The 18,460-nt window shown below is 41.5% G+C and overlaps 1 protein-coding gene across 1 annotated transcript in view; it reads left to right on the top strand.

Annotated features, from left to right (window-relative positions):
• Positions 1–18,460, top strand: part of nbeab (neurobeachin b) — a 793,085-nt gene that overhangs the window by 350,068 nt on the left and 424,557 nt on the right. The window contains exon 33 of the mRNA XM_060943557.1: positions 15,330–15,391. Coding sequence (XP_060799540.1) covers positions 15,330–15,391 — 62 coding nt within the window. The remainder of the gene's footprint in view (positions 1–15,329; positions 15,392–18,460) is intronic.

Below are 18,460 nucleotides of genomic sequence, written 5' to 3'. Positions count from 1 at the left end.
TTGGTCGGTTTGTTCATTTCTTTCTTTCTTTCTTTCTTTCTTTCTTTCTTTCTTTCTTTCTAGTTTTTTTTTTGTTTCCTTTGTTTCTTTGTTGTTCATCTGTTGTTTTTTTCTTTCATCCACCATGTTTTTGTTTGGTTGTTTTTTTTATTGTTATTTGCACTAGCAGCACTGGCACAAATTGTTACTCTCACTCAGGATATTTCTACTTTATTATTATTATTATTATTATTATTATCCTAACTTTTTTTTTTCGGACGATATTTCTCCCTCAGTTTTCAACCAATCATCACCAAATTTCACATGCAGAATACCTCTGGGCTGAATTAGGTTGCGATGACTTTTGGTGCTGATCTGGATCACTGAACCAGAATGATCCATGAAAACCGGGCTTTTTTTTCCTCACTAAGTGTCATTCTCTATCTCTTACTGTTCCGGATCTAATACAGTTAGGTCCATAACTATTTGGACAGAGACAACATTTTTCTAATTTTGGCTCTGTACATTACCACAAAACAATTCAGATGCAGTTGAAGTTCAGACTTTCAGCTTTAATTCAGTGGGTTGAACAAAATGATTGCATAAAAATGTGAGGAACTAAAGCATTTTTTAAACACAATCCCTTCATTTCAGGGGCTCAAAAGTAATTGGACAAATTAAATAATTGTAAATAAAATGTTCATTTCTAATACTTGGTTGAAAACCCTTTGTTGGCAATGACTGCCTGAAGTCTTGAACTCATGGACATCACCAGACGCTGTGTTTCCTCCTTTTTAATGCTCTGCCAGGCCTTTACTGCAGCGGCTTTCAGTTGCTGTCTGTTTGTGGGCCTTTCTGTCTGAAGTTTAGTCTTTAACAAGTGAAATGCATGCTCAATTGGGTTGAGATTAGGTGACTGACTTGGCCATTCAAGAATATTCCACTTCTTTGCTTTAATAAACTCCTGGGTTGCTTTGGCTTTATGTTTTGGGTCATTGTCCATCTGTATTATGAAACGCCGACCAATCAGTTTGGCTGCTTTTGGCTGGATTTGAGCACACAGTACGTCTCTGAATACCTCAGAATTCATCCGACTGCTTCTGTCCTGTGTCACATCATCAATAAACACTAGTGACCCAGTGCCACTGGCAGCCATGCACGCCCAAGCCATCACACTGCCTCCGCCGTGTTTTACAGATGATGTGGTATGCTTTGGATCATGAGCTGTACCACACCTTTGCCATACTTTTTTTCTTTCCAGCATTCTGGTAGAGGTTGATCTTGGTTTCATCTGTCCAAAGAATGTTCTTCTAGAACTGTGCTGGCTTTTTTAGATTTTTTTTAGCAAAGTCCAATCTAGCCTTTTTATTCTTGAGGCTTATGAGTGGCTCGCACCGTGCAGTGAACCCTCTGTATTTACTTTCATGCAGTCTTCTCTTTATGGTAGATTTGGATATTGATACGCCTACCTCCTGGAGAGTGTTGTTCACTTGGTTGGCTGTTGTGAAGGGGTTTCTCTTCACCATGGAAATTATTCTGCAATCATCTACCACTGTTGTCTTCTGTGGGCGTCCAGGTCTTTTTGCATTGATGAGTTCACCAGTGCTTTCTTTCTTTCTCAGGCTGTACCAAACTGTAGATTTTGCCACTCCTAATATTGTAGCAATTTCTCGGGTGGGTTTTTTCTGTTTTCGCAGCTTAAAGGAACAGTCCACCGTAATTCCATAATGAAATATGCTCTTATCTGAATTGAGACGAGCTGCTCCGTACCTCTCCGAGCTTTGCGCGACCTCCCAGTCAGCCAGACGCAGTCAGACGCGCTGTCACTCCTGTTAGCAATGTAGCTAGGCTCAGCATGGCCAATGGTATTTTTTGGGGCTGTAGTTAGATGCGACCAAACTCTTCCACGTTTTTCCTGTTTACATAGGTTTATATGACCAGTGATATGAAACAAGTTCAGTTACACAAATTGAAATTTAGCGATTTTCTATGCTATGGAAAGTCCGCACTATAATGACAGGCGTACTAACACCTTCTGCGCACTTCGACAGCGCATTGATATCTGAGCTCCGTATCAATGCGCTGCCGAAGCGCGCAGAAGGTGTTAGTACGCCTGTCATTATAGTGCGGAGTTTCCATAGCATAGAAAATCGCTACGTTTCAATTTGTGTAACTGAACTTGTTTCATATCACTGGTCATATAAACCTATGTAAACAGGAAAAATGCGGAAGAGTTTGGTCGCATCTAACTACAGCCCCAAAAAATACCATTGGCTATGCTGAGCCTAGCTACATTGCTAACAGGAGTGACAGCACGTCTGACTGCGTCTGACTGACTGGGAGGTCGCGCAAAGCTCGGACAGGTACGGAGCAGCTCGTCTCAATTCAGATAAGAGCATATTTCATTATGGAATTACGGTGGACTGTTCCTTTAAGGATGGCTTGTTTCACCTGCATGGAGAGCTCCTTTGACCGCATGTTTTCTTCACAGCAAAATCTTCCAAATGCAAGCACCACACCTCAAATCAACTCCAGGTCTTTTATCTGCTTAATTGAGAATGACATAACGAAGGAATTGCCCGCACCTGCCCATGAAATAGCCTTTGAGTCAACTGTCCAATTACTTTTGGTCCCTTTAAAAACAGGGTGGCACATGTTAAGGAGCTGAAACTCCTAAACCCTTCATCCAATTTTAATGTGGATACCCTCAAATGAAAGCTGAAAGTCTGGACTTTTTGTCCATGTCCATATGGACAATATGTTTCAGTAAACAGGTAAAAAAAAAAAAAAATTGTGTCAGTGTCCAAATATATATGGACCTAACTGTATATCTATGTTGTTGTTTTTATTTTATATGTTCTTTTTGTTTGCTCCATTTTTTCACTCACCCTTTCTTTCTTTCTTTCTTTCTTTCTTTCTTTCTTTCTTTCTTTCTTTCTTTCTTTCTTTCGTGAAGGTTGTATTCTGCAATTTCACATTTGATAAAACAGAGGAACAGAAAGGAAACATCATGAAGAAGGAGAGTAGAGAGTTGAAATGTGGAGAGAGAGAGAGAGAGAGAGAGAGAGAGCACTTCTCTCACTAATTCACACAGTGAGTGGCTGAACTGACAGATACAGTCAGGATAAAGTGAAGAGGAAGGACAGGACGGTATGTGTTGCTGTGACGAGTGTGAATAAGTGTGAGCACAAGCCTGATCTCACTCTGCCAAGAGCCTCAACAAACATCTTGCTGAGATAAAAACACATCTCTACTCTCAGTCACATCAACAGCTGAGGAAAACACATCGTCAGCATCCGAGCGCCCATTCCTTCACTTTCTACTGCATTTCTACAGCCTGTGACAAAACACGGTGATTACTGAAGGCTCTAGCTTAAATACACGCATCTCTTTCACGCTGACTGAAACCGAGTCTCAATAGCAGACAGTAAAGGCTGAACGTCTGAGTGTGCTCTCACCATTTGTTTTTATTTCATCAGTTACAAACTTCGACTCAGTTGGTGTTTATTTAAGAAGTCATTATTTCCAGATGAGCATTTTAAACCAGAGACAAGTCTGGTAAAATAACAATGCATAGGTTTGGTTAAATAGGTTGATATATTATTACTACATATGTCACAGTTATGAGCAGGACAGCTAAAGTTCTGAGGAAATAATCAAAAAGCAACAACAACAACATGAATAATAATAATAATAATAATAATAATAATAATAATAATTTTTCATTTTTTCAGTTTTTCAAGTCCACTACTGACAAGGATGTTATTGGTATTAAAAAGATGCAAATGAATAAAAACAAACAAACAAACAAACAAAGAAACAAACAAACAAACAAACAAACAAACAAACAAACAAACAAACAAACAAACAAACAAACAAACCCCAGACAGATAAACAAGCAAGCAAGCAAGCAAGCAAACACCACGTAAATTGTTGACCTCATATTTGTAAAGAACACATTCTTCATAATAATAATAATAATAATAATAATAATAATAATAATAATAACAGCATAACTATACCAAAAAACAAAAACCCTGGAAAGATATATATATATATATATATATATATATATATATATATATATATATATATATATATGAAATAGTTAAAGCGGCTAGAGATAATGAGATGAGATGAGTTTATTATTATTTATTTATTTATTTTTTAGCATAACTATGCCAACAAACAAACAAAATCCCTGGAAGGAAGTTTTTATTGTTGTTGTTGTTGTTGTTGTTGTTGTTGTTGCATTTTAATCTTTCTTTATTTCTTTCATGATGAAATGTGATGTAAACCTGTTTAGGAAATTCAGCTGATTTTTTTTTTTTTAAATGAAGCAGTGACTATTTAAAAGAAATAAAACAGTCATTAGTGAAGCCAGGCTTTTGTTCCAGACTCTCCATATGTTTATGATAATGTCAAATTGTAGCGCTCCATTCTCTAAAGCAGAACTGCATGACGATCATCTGTTTCATTCAAAAATATTTCTGACCACAGTCGTGCGTTACTATGCCATCCCTTCCCCAAATAAAGCTGAGCACACTCCCAGACACATAATCACCAATTTCCAGTGGATGACTCATCCCTCTTGCTCTACCATCCCACCACTGCATCGGCACCAGTCCTCCATCCGTCTGTCCATCCTACAGCCCAGAAGAAGAGAGGCCTGTTTTCTTCCCCACCTTCCTCACTTCCTCTCTCTCACAGCTGAAATACTGTTCGCCAGTGCAAAGGCGCCGTATTTACCCATAATTACCCACCATCCATCACCCGACACGCCATCAGGGGTCAAGCCCCTACCCGTCCCCCCTTCAGACCAGCGGTCACAGGGGGCAATTATGTCCTGCCCGGCCCCCTGAATCGCTCTCGTGCACTTGGAGTTGAGATCGAGGCCCCATGGTGGAACAGTGTGCTTGTTGTGAAAGCTCAGCGGCCTGACATGGAGCTGCCACAGCCGTCTGACAATGACACATTCAGACGCAATGCCATTAACTGGAAAAGCTTGGCATGGCTCTGTTTAAATAGAATGCATTTAGTTTGTCCAGCAGCGTGAGCCCGAGGTCAAGCAGCCACCTGACTTAAGGGAGGATGGAGTGAGAGTAAGGGGTCACGTCGCCCGTTTAGAGGTCACGCCGTGTACGCTGTGCTGGGACATAACCTCAGCCTCGTAAATGTGAAAGAGGGATTGTAAGAACAGGGCCAAGGATATTTGGCCTGTGAAATATTACAGCAGTAGCTTCCACAGTTTGAATAGCGTGGAAGCGATCATTCAGGTTTAAGAGGACGTTTCCGTGACATGGTGGCACTTCTGGGGCAGTTAAGATGGCTGCGAGGGAATTTACAACCCCGATTCCAAAAAAGTTGGGACAAAGTACAAATTGTAAATAAAAACAGAATGCAATGATGTGGAAGTTTCAAAATTCCATATTTTATTCAGAATAGAACATAGATGACATCAAATATTTAAACTGAGAAAATGTATCATTTAAAGAGAAAAATTAGGTGATTTTAAATTTCATGACAACAACACATCTCAAAAAAGTTGGGACAAGGCCATGTTTACCACTGTGAGACATCCCCTTTTCTCTTTACAACAGTCTGTAAACGTCTGGGGACTGAGGAGACAAGTTGCTCAAGTTTAGGGATAGGAATGTTAACCCATTCTTGTCTAATGTAGGATTCTAGTTGCTCAAATGTCTTAGGTCTTTTTTGTCGTATCTTCTGTTTTATGATGCGCCAAATGTTTTCTATGGGTGAAAGATCTGGACTGCAGGCTGGCCAGTTCAGTACCCGGACCCTTCTTCTACGCAGCCATGATGCTGTAATTGATGCAGTATGTGGTTTGGCATTGTCATGTTGGAAAATGCAAGGTCTTCCCTGAAAGCGACATCATCTGGATGAGAGCATTTGTTGCTCTAGAACCTGGATATACCTTTCAGCATTGATGGTGTCTTTCCAGATGTGTAAGCTGCCCATGCCACACGCACTAATGCAACCCCATACCATCAGAGATGCAGGCTTCTGAACTGAGCGCTGATAACAACTCGGGTCGTCCTTCTCCTCTTTAGTCCGAATGACACGGCGTCCCTGAATTCCATAAAGAACTTCAAATTTTGATTCGTCTGACCACAGAACAGTTTTCCACTTTGCCACAGTCCATTTTAAATGAGCCTTGGCCCAGAGAAGACGTCTGCGCTTCTGGATCTCATCTCTCATCTCATTATCTCTAGCCGCTTTATCCTGTTCTACAGGGTTGCAGGCAAGCTGGAGCCTATCCCAGCTGACTACGGGCGAAAGGCGGGGTACACCCTGGACAAGTCACCAGGTCATCACAGGGCTGACACATAAACACAGACAACCATTCACACTCACATTCACACCTACGGTCAATTTAGAGTCTCCAGTTAACCTAACCTGCATGTCTTTGGACTGTGGGGGAAACCGGAGCACCCGGAGGAAACCCACGCGGACACGGGGAGAACATGCAAACTCCACACAGAAAGGCCCTCGCCAGCCACGGGGATCGAACCAGGACCTTCTTGCTGTGAGGTGACAGCGCTAACCACTGCACCACCATGCCGCCAATATCTCATATTATAGTTTAGAAAATAAAACCAACTGCATGTCATGAAAAGGGACAGCCAAAAATAATAGTGCAAGCAGTAAAAAAAAAAAAAAGTCCTGCACAAATCTCGAATTAAGGACAATTAAAAACTCGAGTGATGTACATAGCTGAGATTAAGTAACTGTCAGGACCAGCATTCACAAACCATGCTGACCCTCCTGGAATTTCTTCATCTGTGTTTTTTTTTTTTTTCCTCAGTGTTTCTGGGAGAAGAAAAAAAACCCTTCCAATTTCAGCCACACCCACTTCTGCTTTGAATTTGAATACAGATGCAGATATTTTGAACATGATACAGTTCGAGATGGTGGCCTTGTGTTACAAGATGCTAACAGGAACACACTGAAGGTCTCTATCTCTTGTTCTCTGTGTCAGACCTGTGCACTTTGGCGCATGCACCAGATGGACTCTCGGGCACGCTCCGGACTGCGCGCATGCTGAGCGGACTCTCGCACGCGCGCTGTTAACGGTGCACACCTGCTCATGATTAAGGCGCAATCTGTGCACCTATATAAAGGCTGTTTAAACGCAAGCTCAGGGTGAAGTATTATGTTACATTAGTGCGCATTACTGAGCCTCTGCCTGATTTTGTGCCTTGCCTGACCTTTCGCTGGTTTAACGTTTATAAGCTTGTCTACCAATTTGGTTTGTTTGCCTCTTGTTACTCTGTTCTTAGTAAACACTTCTGCACTTGCATCCATCTCCTACCAATCCCTGACAGAATACTTCACTGAAAAATGGTTGTAGCAGAAGAGGTTATCCAGGTCACCATTTCACGCATCTACCGGGTTCCCTTATCTCGGCCCCTAGTCTTTTATTTCCGGCAGCATTTTGGAATGGACCTCCTGGCACCTTACTATGGAATATATCACTCTAGGGGATTCAGCCTGCAGTGTTACATTTTCTATGCAGATCTCGAAGAGCCCAAGCCACCAGAACCAATCTGGGTAAGCGTCGTGATCACTTTGATTGCTGGACAAGCATGCCGATGGGTGAAGTACCTCATCCGAGTAGAGCACCCTTGTCTTTGGAGCTCACAGATTTTTCTAGATGTGCTCCGGTTCATCTATGAATCATTAGAAAAGGAGGACCCCCATGAGATTTTTTGGGAGGGGGCTATCACGCCTGAGGCTGACACAGTGAGAGGAGAGGAGGCCATTGCTCCAGAGCCCCTCCTAGAGGCCATCGTTCCAGAGCCAGTCCCACAGCTTGTTCCACAGTCAATCCCAGAGCCAGCACCTCTGATCCTTGTTCCTGTTCCTACTGTAGTTTCCATTTTTGTCTCTGCCTGATTTTGTGCCTTGCCTGACCTTTCACTTGTTTAACGTTTTCTGAGCTCTTCTGCCGATTTGGTTTGTTTGTTTGTTGTTGCTCTGTTCTTCATAAACACTTCTGCACTTGCATCCATCTCCTACCAATCCCTGACACTCTGCTTGTGTTACCATTTTTTTGTGTGTTTCCTTTTCCAGTTTGGGTTCTAATGTCCCTTTCAGGAAGTGACCCCAAAGAAAATTAAAGAAGAACTGAAGTCATTTTTACATTTGCTTTATTTCTTAATTAACGTGTTATTCAATTACTTTTTCGGTTTTAGTAACCTTATATCGTGGCTTGTATTGGCAACGAATTACAATTAAATATTATACTTATCGGCCTATTCGGTTTTTAGCCGTGTTGAATTTAGTTCGTTTGGTCCACGGCAGGCGTCGCTTATCCGCGCGATCTTCACGAGACTTGTGCGAGACTTCGAAACGTGAAGTGTCAGCCAGGTGTCAGTGCCGCCATTTTGAAAGCTGTTTTCCAAACGAAATATTGCACAAAAACGAGTTTAAATGACGATTACTGCCTGCTTTTTTCAAACTTTCCTAATTGCTATCAAAACAAACAAAACTTCCAGCTTGATCACATCAGCATTCGAAAGAGGGCGCGCGCGTCTTTTGACAACGTTGGCAGATGTTGGCCACTTTGATTTGCGCTGTATGTTTTACTTCCGTCCTATGATGTCTCGCACAGGTCTCGACGAATCTTGTTTACGGCCGTTGCTTTGACATATGGACTGATATATTACAGAGCATATTTCAAACACTCATAACTTGCTAAAGCAGTGACAAAATAGCGATCAAAAATGCATTCCGATATTTAATAAAATGAGATAAATAGAATTTTGATCATAAAAAATTGTGCCTTCAGTTCTCCTTTAATAGTTTAAGGGTGAGAGATTCATAAGTCATGTCATGAGGATGATAATAACCAGAAGATATTTTACTTTCAGCATCTATACACTGTAGCAATATAGACAGCAATGGAACACCTGGAGAATTCATACTGCATGCATGTAGGATTTTTATACCAGGGTTAATCATTTATAAGGGCTATACACAGCAAGGACTGCGAGCTGGCTTAGCGGTTAGCATGCCCACCGCTTGACCAGGAGATTGTGAGTTTTACTCGTGGTCAGGTCATACCAAAGACCATCATAAAAATGGTACCTACTGCTGTCTGGAGAGGCGCCGCAATGCAGATCTGAGTAGGGAGTCAAACTCTTGCAGTTACCAGAGGACCTGCCTCCCACTGTAACCCGAGGACTATAGAAACGGAAATTGGCGCCACCCAATGCGCCTCATTAGTACTAGGATACATGGAGAGGCACAAAATGATCTTTGACGTGAACCTCAAAACTTACTACAGTCACAGTTTTCTCTCCACACTAGTTCTATCGCTCCACGTCCGTCGCTCTACTTCACACATTTCTCTCAGGAAATCCATATAAATACGTTTAGTCATGTGTTGTTGAGAGTGTGAGAGGATCTTGATGACCTTATTATGTTTACTCGAATTTTCCTCACCAAGAATGTGTTGTTGCTCTTGGCTACTCTTGCTCTTGGCGCCATCAGGGCAATCCGAGGATTTAGAAAAGATACACCACAATTTATGTTCCTTCAAGTAATCTCAGTCTGACATGCACAAGATGACCTCTAACCACTCCAGAGATGTTATCTTACTCTCGGAGAACTGTTAGCCATCTGAAAGACGGGTCTTTATCATACAGCTCGAAATGCAGCCACACTTTAACAGGCTTATTTACAAAAACATAGCAAAATCCCACCTTGTTGTAACACTGTGATGCTGAGCTCTTGATTTTGATTGGTCAGAAGGTGTTGGAGTTCTGACAGCACTTCAGGTTTCAAGGCAAACCTCAGGTTTATATGTATTAATGTGCTTGTTCTGTCATGTAATTGTTTCTGTCGGAACAGTTAATTCACTAGGACTTAGTTATATGGTGGATGATCCACATAATTCATCTCATTATCTCTAGCCGCTTTATCCTGTTCTACAGGGTCGCAGGCAAGCTGGAGCCTATCCCAGCTGACTACGGGCGAAAGGCGGGGTACACCCTGGACAAGTCGCCAGGTCATCACAGGGCTGACACATAGACACAGACAACCATTCACACTCACATTCACACCTACGGTCAATTTAGAGTCACCAGTTAACCTAACCTGCATGTCTTTGGACTGTGGGGAAATCGGAGCACCTGGAGGAAACCCACGCGGACACGGGGAGAACATGCAAACTCCGCACAGAAAGGCCCTCGCCAGTCACGGGGCTCGAACCCGGACCTTCTTGCTGTGAAGCGACAGCGCTAACCACTACATCACCGTGCTGCCTCTCTCTCTCTCTCATATATATATATATGCTATTTACCAGCTGGGAGGTCCATATCGTGAAATACCATGACCAAGGTCTTGAAAGTACTGACCGAGGCAGTCAGTACTTAAGGCCAAGGTCATGGTATTTCACCATACGGACCGACCTTAAGCTGGTAAATAATATATTCATTTTTTTCTTTACCAAATTCTAACAGAAAACGAGAGCGCCCGAAAGGGAAAACCGAGCCGAGCCGCCATTTTGAATCCTCATTCACGGCTGTAATGCAAATGGCTTCCTCCTCGGTATACAAGTGCACTTCCATGGCAGGAAAAAAACTACATTTTGCTGCCTATGTAGTCCCCTATTTATACAAAATTGAGTCATTCAGGATTCAGCCATGTTTTTGCTCGGTGTTAGCAGCAGTTAGAGGTTTTTAGCTTTCTCCTGAAATGTTTTATTAGGGCCCGAGCCCTATGGGCGAAGGCCCTATTGTTCTTGTAAGAGTTCACTATTATTATTCTTCCGTCTTCTTCTTCTTCTTCTTCTTCTTCTTCTTCCGTCTTCTTCTTCTTCTTTATTTTTCTCCGCTGTTGGGCCATTTTCGGGGCGCTTGCCATGGGCGAAAACGCACGAAATTTGGCGCCAGTTCCGAGAATTGCCACCGCTACTCAGAACCAGAAGCCCAAACTTGGCCGGGGCTCAGGGCCTCCATAGCGCCCCCTAAGTCGTTGTGATTTTGGCCTCCCGCATTAAGGTGCCTGGTTGCCATATAGTTTGTAGTAGTGGCATGCAATTTGGTACACATATGTATCTCACTAAGCCGGACAAAAATTTAATGCCAATGCATTAGCCACGCCCAACAGGAAGTGAGGTAATTTCACTTTTGTGCGAAATGCATGGCCACAAAGACGGCGCAACTCCTCCTAGACCGTTCATAGGAATGTCACCAAAATTGATACACATCGTCTACAGACATGGCTGACAAAAGTTACTAAATACGTTTCACGTAGGATTAACCGTTCAGAAGTTATACGTCAATCAATTTTCGATGCAAAATTTTACATGCTTAAAAATTCATAACAAATCTTCTGATTGCTCAACACTGCTCATACTTCACACGCAGATCACTCATTGGGCTTCTGACATGTTCCCCAATTTCTGTGATATTTCGCCACTGGGGGCGCTATTTTTGGGCAAAAGTTCCAATCTTTCCTCAATTTTGGTCAAACTTCACGGCCACCCTCTTACTGCCTCCCATGTCATGTATACCACGTTTTGGAAATTTTCGTCCATGGGGGGCACTGTTTTTGGCCGACGCAATTGCTCCAAAACGGGTTTTTGGTAAATAATTCCATAATGCTTTCCCTTCACACCACTTCCTTGTGATAGTACGTTGCTGTTGTAGACACTTATTTTTCCAACTCATAATCGCTCATGTACAGCATAGCGCCACCTACTGACATGGGAAAAACCAAAAAATTTATTCTTCAAAAATCTATATCTCATCTTCTATTTACTCAATTGTCATCAAACTTCATACGCAAACTCTTCATAGCTCACCTGACGTCTACGCCAAATTTTGTGCACTTTCGCCCCTGGGGGTGCTGGTTTTGGCAAAAATGATATTGCAGCTTCTGATTTGTCAAACTTGGCAAGCAAACTCTTTACAAGACCCTTATTGGGGCGCTTGCCATGGTCGACAACGCACGAAATTTGGCTCCTTTTTCTTAGACTGCCACCGCTACTGAGAACCAGAAGCCCAGATCCAGGCGGGCCTCAGGGCCTCTATAGCGCCCCCTAACTCGTTGTGATTTTGGCCTCCCGCATTAAGGTGCCTGGTTGCCATGTAGTTTGTAGTAGTGGCATGCCATTTGGTACGCATATGTATCTCACTAAGCCGGACAAAAATGTAATGCCAATGCATTAGCCACGCCCAACAGGAGGTGAGGTATTTTCACTTTTGTGCGAAATGCATGGCCACGAAGACGGCGCAACTCCTCCTAGACCGTTCATAGGAATGTCACCAAAATTGATACACATCATCTACAGACATGGCTGACAAAAGTTACTAAATAGGTTTCACGTAGCATAAACCGTTCAGAAGTTATACGCCAATCAATTTTCAGTGCAACATTTTACATGCTTAAAAATTCATAACAAATCTTCTACTTGCTCAAAACTGCTCATACTTCACAAGCAGATCACTCATTGGGCTTCTGACATGTTACCCACTTTCTGTGATATTTCGCCACTGGGGGCGCTATTTTTGGGCAAAAATTCCAGTCTTTCCTCAAATTTGGTCAATCTTCACGGCCACCCTCTTCCTACCTCCCATGTCATGTATACCACATTTTGGGAATTTTCGTCCATGGGGGGCGCTGTTTTGGGCCGACGCAATTGCTCCAAAACGGGTTTTTGGTAAATTATTCCATAATGCTTTTCCTTCACACCACTACCTTGTGATAGTGCGTTGCTGTTGTAGACACTTATTTTTCCAGCTCATAATCGCTCATGTACAGCATAGCGCCACCTACTGACATGGGAAAAACCAAAAATTTTATTCTTCAAAAATCTATATCTCATCTTCTATTTACTCAATTGTCATCAAACTTCATACGCAAACTCTTCATAGCTCACCTGACATGTTCGCCTAATCTTGTGCACTTTCGCCCCTGGGGGTGCTGGTTATGGCAAAAATGATATTGCAGCTTCTGATTTGTCAAACTTGGCAAGCAAACTCTTTCCAAGACCCTTTTTAGGGCGCTATTATTATTAGGGCCCGAGCACCGTACAGTGCGGGACCCTATCGTTGCCATGTGTCCAATTCTGTTCTTTGTCGCCATTGCGGGAGTAGTGTCTCTTGCCGAAAAAGCTGTGGAAGGTTTTTCGCGGGGACGCATGCCCCCGCCCCCCTTGGCCGCTGGCGCGAGGGCCTGTCGAGGCCGCTTGCGGCTTTAATTTTATTTCTTCTTCCTCAGGGTAGTAAAACTCGCTTTCGCTATGAAGACTCGTTACCACTATCCATGCTGTAAAATTAATGCTATTCTCCTAAGAAATGCTGGCAAAAATGTATAAGATTTTTGATAATCTTATAAATAAATCTTATAAAAAAATGATAAATTTTGACAAAAAAATACTACTGTGTTTGTTGTTGTTGTGAATGAGTGAGTCGCCAGAGGTCCATAACTGGGGTCCACTCGCCAGCCAATCAGAGCGCAGGATTTGATGGAAACCGGACTGTGATAAAAATAATTAGTAGTTATTCCACGAAATCAAGTCGTACATGAGCTGATAGCCGATGAGGTGCATAGCACCGAGTTGGCTATAAGCCATGTACAATGAGATTAAGTGGAATAACTTTTATTCTATCCACATTCACTGGATTTTGAAAAACAGAGCATTTTTATTTTTACTTTTTGCAAATTCGGTAAATAAAAATGTTACACAAAATATCCGACAAAATCATTTCCGCTTAGAATGTAAACAAACTGGTGAAGTGACAGGAGCAATTTGTGAAAAATGTGATAATAATAATTCATGAAAAATTAAAAATTATACAGTATATATATGTTCTTCCCATCAAATACTTTTATTCCATATTTTGTTGCTTTTTTGTATTTTTTGGGGTTTTCCTCTTCCTCTTCTTCTTCTTTAGGGTTTTTTTTTGTTTGTTTGTTTGTTTGTTTTTTTGGGTGGTTGGCAAACCAACATAAAAGGTGCATTCCTGCCACTGACTGGGCTGGAGTGTGGAACAGGAGATACTGGGAGAAAAAAAAAACTATATTATTTTAGCTATTTCTGTTTCTTTTAAATACTTGATAACAATTTTTGGGGTTTTGTTTTTCGAGTAGAGTTTTTATTTCGTCCTCGGTTGGTTCAGTAACACGCTCCGCCATTTTATTCTTCTCTACTCATGGTATATGAGCCAATAGCCTAGTAGTAGAGTAGCCAATCAGAGCGCACAATTGCTCATGTCCAGTGAATGTGGATAGAATAACAACTTTTGTACAGTTAAAGGTAAAGTTGTAGTCAGTGGTAAAGTCATGGGAAAATCTTCAGGACAGAACATTTTGTGCTTTTTAGTTTCTCGGTCACATTAAAAGCTACATTTAGGTAGGTAGATAATTTTATAGCCATTCACCTGTACGTTCAGTATGCACATTTGAACAAAATTTCATTCCACTGGCTTACGTCAGTATAACTGCTGCATATAACTATTGCACATAGTCCAGTAAACAAAATATCAAATTTCACAATTAAATACTATAAAAAATTGAATAAAACATCCTATGCTACATAATTTTAAATATATTGCACAATAAATGATTTATAGCAGTACTTATAATTATAAGTAATATTTATATAATTATAAGTAATATTTATTTGACCTAATAATGTCAAGAGATGGAAAAAAGCTGTTAACCTAACTTATTTTGTGGACGTTCAGCAGAATAAATTTTTGGTCTATTTATTTTCCACAAATTAATCAAAAATGGGACATGAGTTCATTGATAATTAACAAAACTTTGGGATGAAACCAGTACCGTAGATTTATGTTGAGCCAGATCCCACCACCATCAGTGATTATCATTATTCCTTAGGGTTGACATCATCATTATACTTCCCAGTCAATACAACTTAGTCGCACGAGCTAGTCAAACATGTCTTAACCATGGAATATCTCTTATTAAGTATATTTTTGATGATAATTATGCACAAGATCGCCGACGCACCCTGAAATGTTTTATCAGACATGATGGCCTCGTCAATTCTGTTCGCCAGTTATTGCTAAGTCATGACAGAAATGTTCTTAATATGGTGCTCATGCCATTTTTAAATATTGCTGTACACCTATTGTTCTGATTTTATGTATTTAATTTTATGTTCTCTCCTTTTGGAGGCAATAAACACACTACTACTACTACTATGGTTATGAATATTAATACCAGAAGTGTTTATCATGACGGTGTATCTTTTTGGCAAAGATATTTCCTTCCGTAGCGAATTTACCCTGATATTAATGAACACGAGTGTAGAATTAGATGCCTAATGCCTTCTTCTCTCTCTTCTCCATCAGGTCTGGTGTGTATGAAGTCGAGTACCTCGGTGGTGGAGCTGGTCATGCTGCTTTGCTCTCAGGTGAATCGCTTTTTCACACTCTGCACCACACTTTGTATTCGGTCGAAATATTAAACTGAATACTTGGAGCTTGTGAGCTGAATTGTAAAACTGTCATCTTAAGAGCTTCCAAGAGCGACCTCTTTCTAAACGTTTCCAAACCTTTTATTGTCGAACATATTAAAAGATGCCCCAGACAAGCCCTATGTACACTTGGCATACGATCCTACAGGAGCTTCCCAGCAGTCCTTTAACTCCCAGTGACATATTACAGCCCACTGATCTCCCTGGTCTCTTGTTAAGCCTTCCCTTTCAAAAGGGTCAGGCTCCCAGTGTTGCTGTCAGAGGAGGAGATATTTAACATACCTTCTGTCAGCCCATCAGTCTTGCCCAGCGAGCCCATAAGGAAACCATTACCTCAGCGTCTCTCTTGGAGGATCCTGCTGCTTGTTGAGCTCCGTGGGGCTTTCTGGAAGCCAGTGGCACCTTGGTGCTGTCCATATCTCTGAACACGCCACTCAGGAGGAGATTTAGTTAATGCTCATGCAGTTATGCACATCCATAGCAGGCCCTGATAAAAGTTCCTGCCTCCAGACAGCGTGGCGCTCAGCGCAAGTCCTGCTGTTCTGTTCCTGTGCTTTTGAAGTTTCGTCTTGTTTTTTTTTTTTTGCAATTTCTTTTGTTTTTATGGCTGATGAGTGAGCCTGGGAGCTCTGTGTGTGCTGGAGTTATTACTGAGAACTGTGTCAAGATCTCTCGGCTCTTCCCTTCCTTTTCCCTTCCTCCCTTGATGCAGAGATAGCATTACGCTGGCTCCTCGACTTCCTGCCATTAGATGCTCCCAGGGTAAAAGCTTGGGCTGATCTATCGATCAGGACCAGGAGGGGTGAAACCGGAGAGCAGGCCCAATGTCCTTTTGGAGGCATCAGGGCATGTTTGGAGCCAGCACTCCACAGGCCATGATTTACACGCTCTCTCTCAAGGCAAAGCTGAAATGCTGGACTGAAAATGAAAAAGGATTGATTTTAAGAAAAGCCAAGGTAGAAATTTATTGCAGTAATGTAATAGTTTGGGCTTTTTGAGCCCTTTATGCTTGGGTTATGTACATTGATGCTTATTATCAGGTTCGGGTTGACATGATATTGCACTGTGAGCTTTCAACCCTCAATAAGATCAAAGCGTTCCAGCTTTCTTTATTGGTATGGTTAGGGCACTTTGGCACCTATTAGTCCATTTATCAAGTTTGAGTTCGACAGAAAACTGGTTGAAGAGCATGTTTGGCTGGAAATGTACTCATAAAACTTTTTTTTTTTTTAATTCATTGCTCAGAAATACTGACACGGAAAAAGGTGAACAAGCTGTTGTCAAATGTGCACAGAGATCACCTGAGCACGGAGACCCATTAATAACGATTTCGAAATGTGTCTTTTTCTTCTTTGCTTCAAATATCCACTGTTATTCTGTCCACATTCACTGGATATGAGCAACCCTGCGCTCTGATTGGCTACTCTACAACTAGGATATCAGCTCATACAGTATACCGTGAGTAGAGAAAAACAAAATAGCGGAGCGTGCTGCTGAAGCGACCAAGGACGAAAGAAAAACTCTACTCGAAAACAAAGCCCCCCCCCCAAAAAAAGCAACAAAATATGGAATAAAAGTATTTCATGGTAAGAACATATATCTTTTTTTTTTAATTTTTCTAGAATTATTATCGCATTTTTCACAAATTGCTCCGATCATTTTGCTGGTTTGTTTACATTCTAAGCGGAAATTATTTTGTTAAACGTTTTGTATAAAGTTTTTATTGATCGAATTTGCAAAAAACTAAAACTAAAAATGCCCTGTTTCTCAAAGTCCATTGAATGTGGATAGAATAAAACAGTTATTCCACTCAATCTCGTTGTACATGGGTTATAGTCAATTCAGTGCTACGCGCCTCATCGGGTATCAGCTCATGTACGACTGGATTTTGTGGAATGACCGTTAAATATCACGATTTCAACCCTGATTCCAAAAAAGTTGGGACAAAGTACAAATTGTAAATAAAAACGGAATGCAATGATGTGGAAGTTTCAAAATTCCATATTTTTAATTTTTAAAATTCTATATCAAATGTTTAAACTGAGAAAATGTATCATTTAAAGAGAAAAATTAGGTGATATTAAATTTCATGACAACAACACATCTCAAAAAAGTTGGGACAAGGCCATGTTTACCACTGTGAGACATCCCCTTTTCTCTTTACAACAGTCTGTAAACGTCTGGGGACTGAGGAGACAAGTTGCTCAAGTTTAGGGATAAGAATGTTAACCCATTCTTGTCTAATGTAGGATTCTAGTTGCTCAACTGTCTTAGGTCATTTTTGTCGTATCTTCCATTTTATGATGCGCCAAATGTTTTCTATGGGTGAAAGATCTGGACTGCAGGCTGGCCAGTTCAGTACCCGGACCCTTCTTCTACGCAGCCATGATGCTGTAATTGATGCAGTATGTGGTTTGGCATTGTCATGTTGGAAAATGCAAGGTCTTCCCTGAAAGAGACGTCGTCTGGACGGGAGCATATGTTGCTCTAGAACCTGGATATACCTTTCAGCATTGATGATGTCTTTCCAGATGTGTAAGCTGCCCATGCCACACGCACTAATGCAACCCCATACCATCAGAGATGCAGGCTTCTGAACTGAGCGCTGATAACAACTTGGGTCGTCCTTCTCCTCTTTAGTCCGAATGACACGGCGTCCCTGATTTCCATAAAGAACTTCAAATTTTGATTCGTCTGACCACAGAACAGTTTTCCACTTTGCCACAGTCCATTTTAAATGAGCCTTGGCCCAGAGAAGACGTCTGCGCTTCTGGATCATGTTTAGATACGGCTTCTTCTTTGAACTATAGAGTTTTAGCTGGCAACGGCGGATGGCACGGTGAATTGTGTTCACAGATAATGTTCTCTGGAAATATTCCTGAGCCCATTTTGTGATTTCCAATACAGAAGCATGCCTGTATGTGATGCAGTGCCGTCTAAGGGCCCGAAGATCACGGGCACCCAGTATGGTTTTCCGGCCTTGACCCTTACGCACAGAGATTCTTC

This window comes from Neoarius graeffei, chromosome 17 (genome assembly GCF_027579695.1).
Source record: "Neoarius graeffei isolate fNeoGra1 chromosome 17, fNeoGra1.pri, whole genome shotgun sequence".
In the NCBI taxonomy this organism is placed as follows: Eukaryota; Metazoa; Chordata; class Actinopteri; order Siluriformes; family Ariidae; genus Neoarius; species Neoarius graeffei.
The sequence above is the reverse complement of the archived record's forward strand: the minus strand, read 5'-3'. Positions and strand labels throughout refer to the sequence as shown.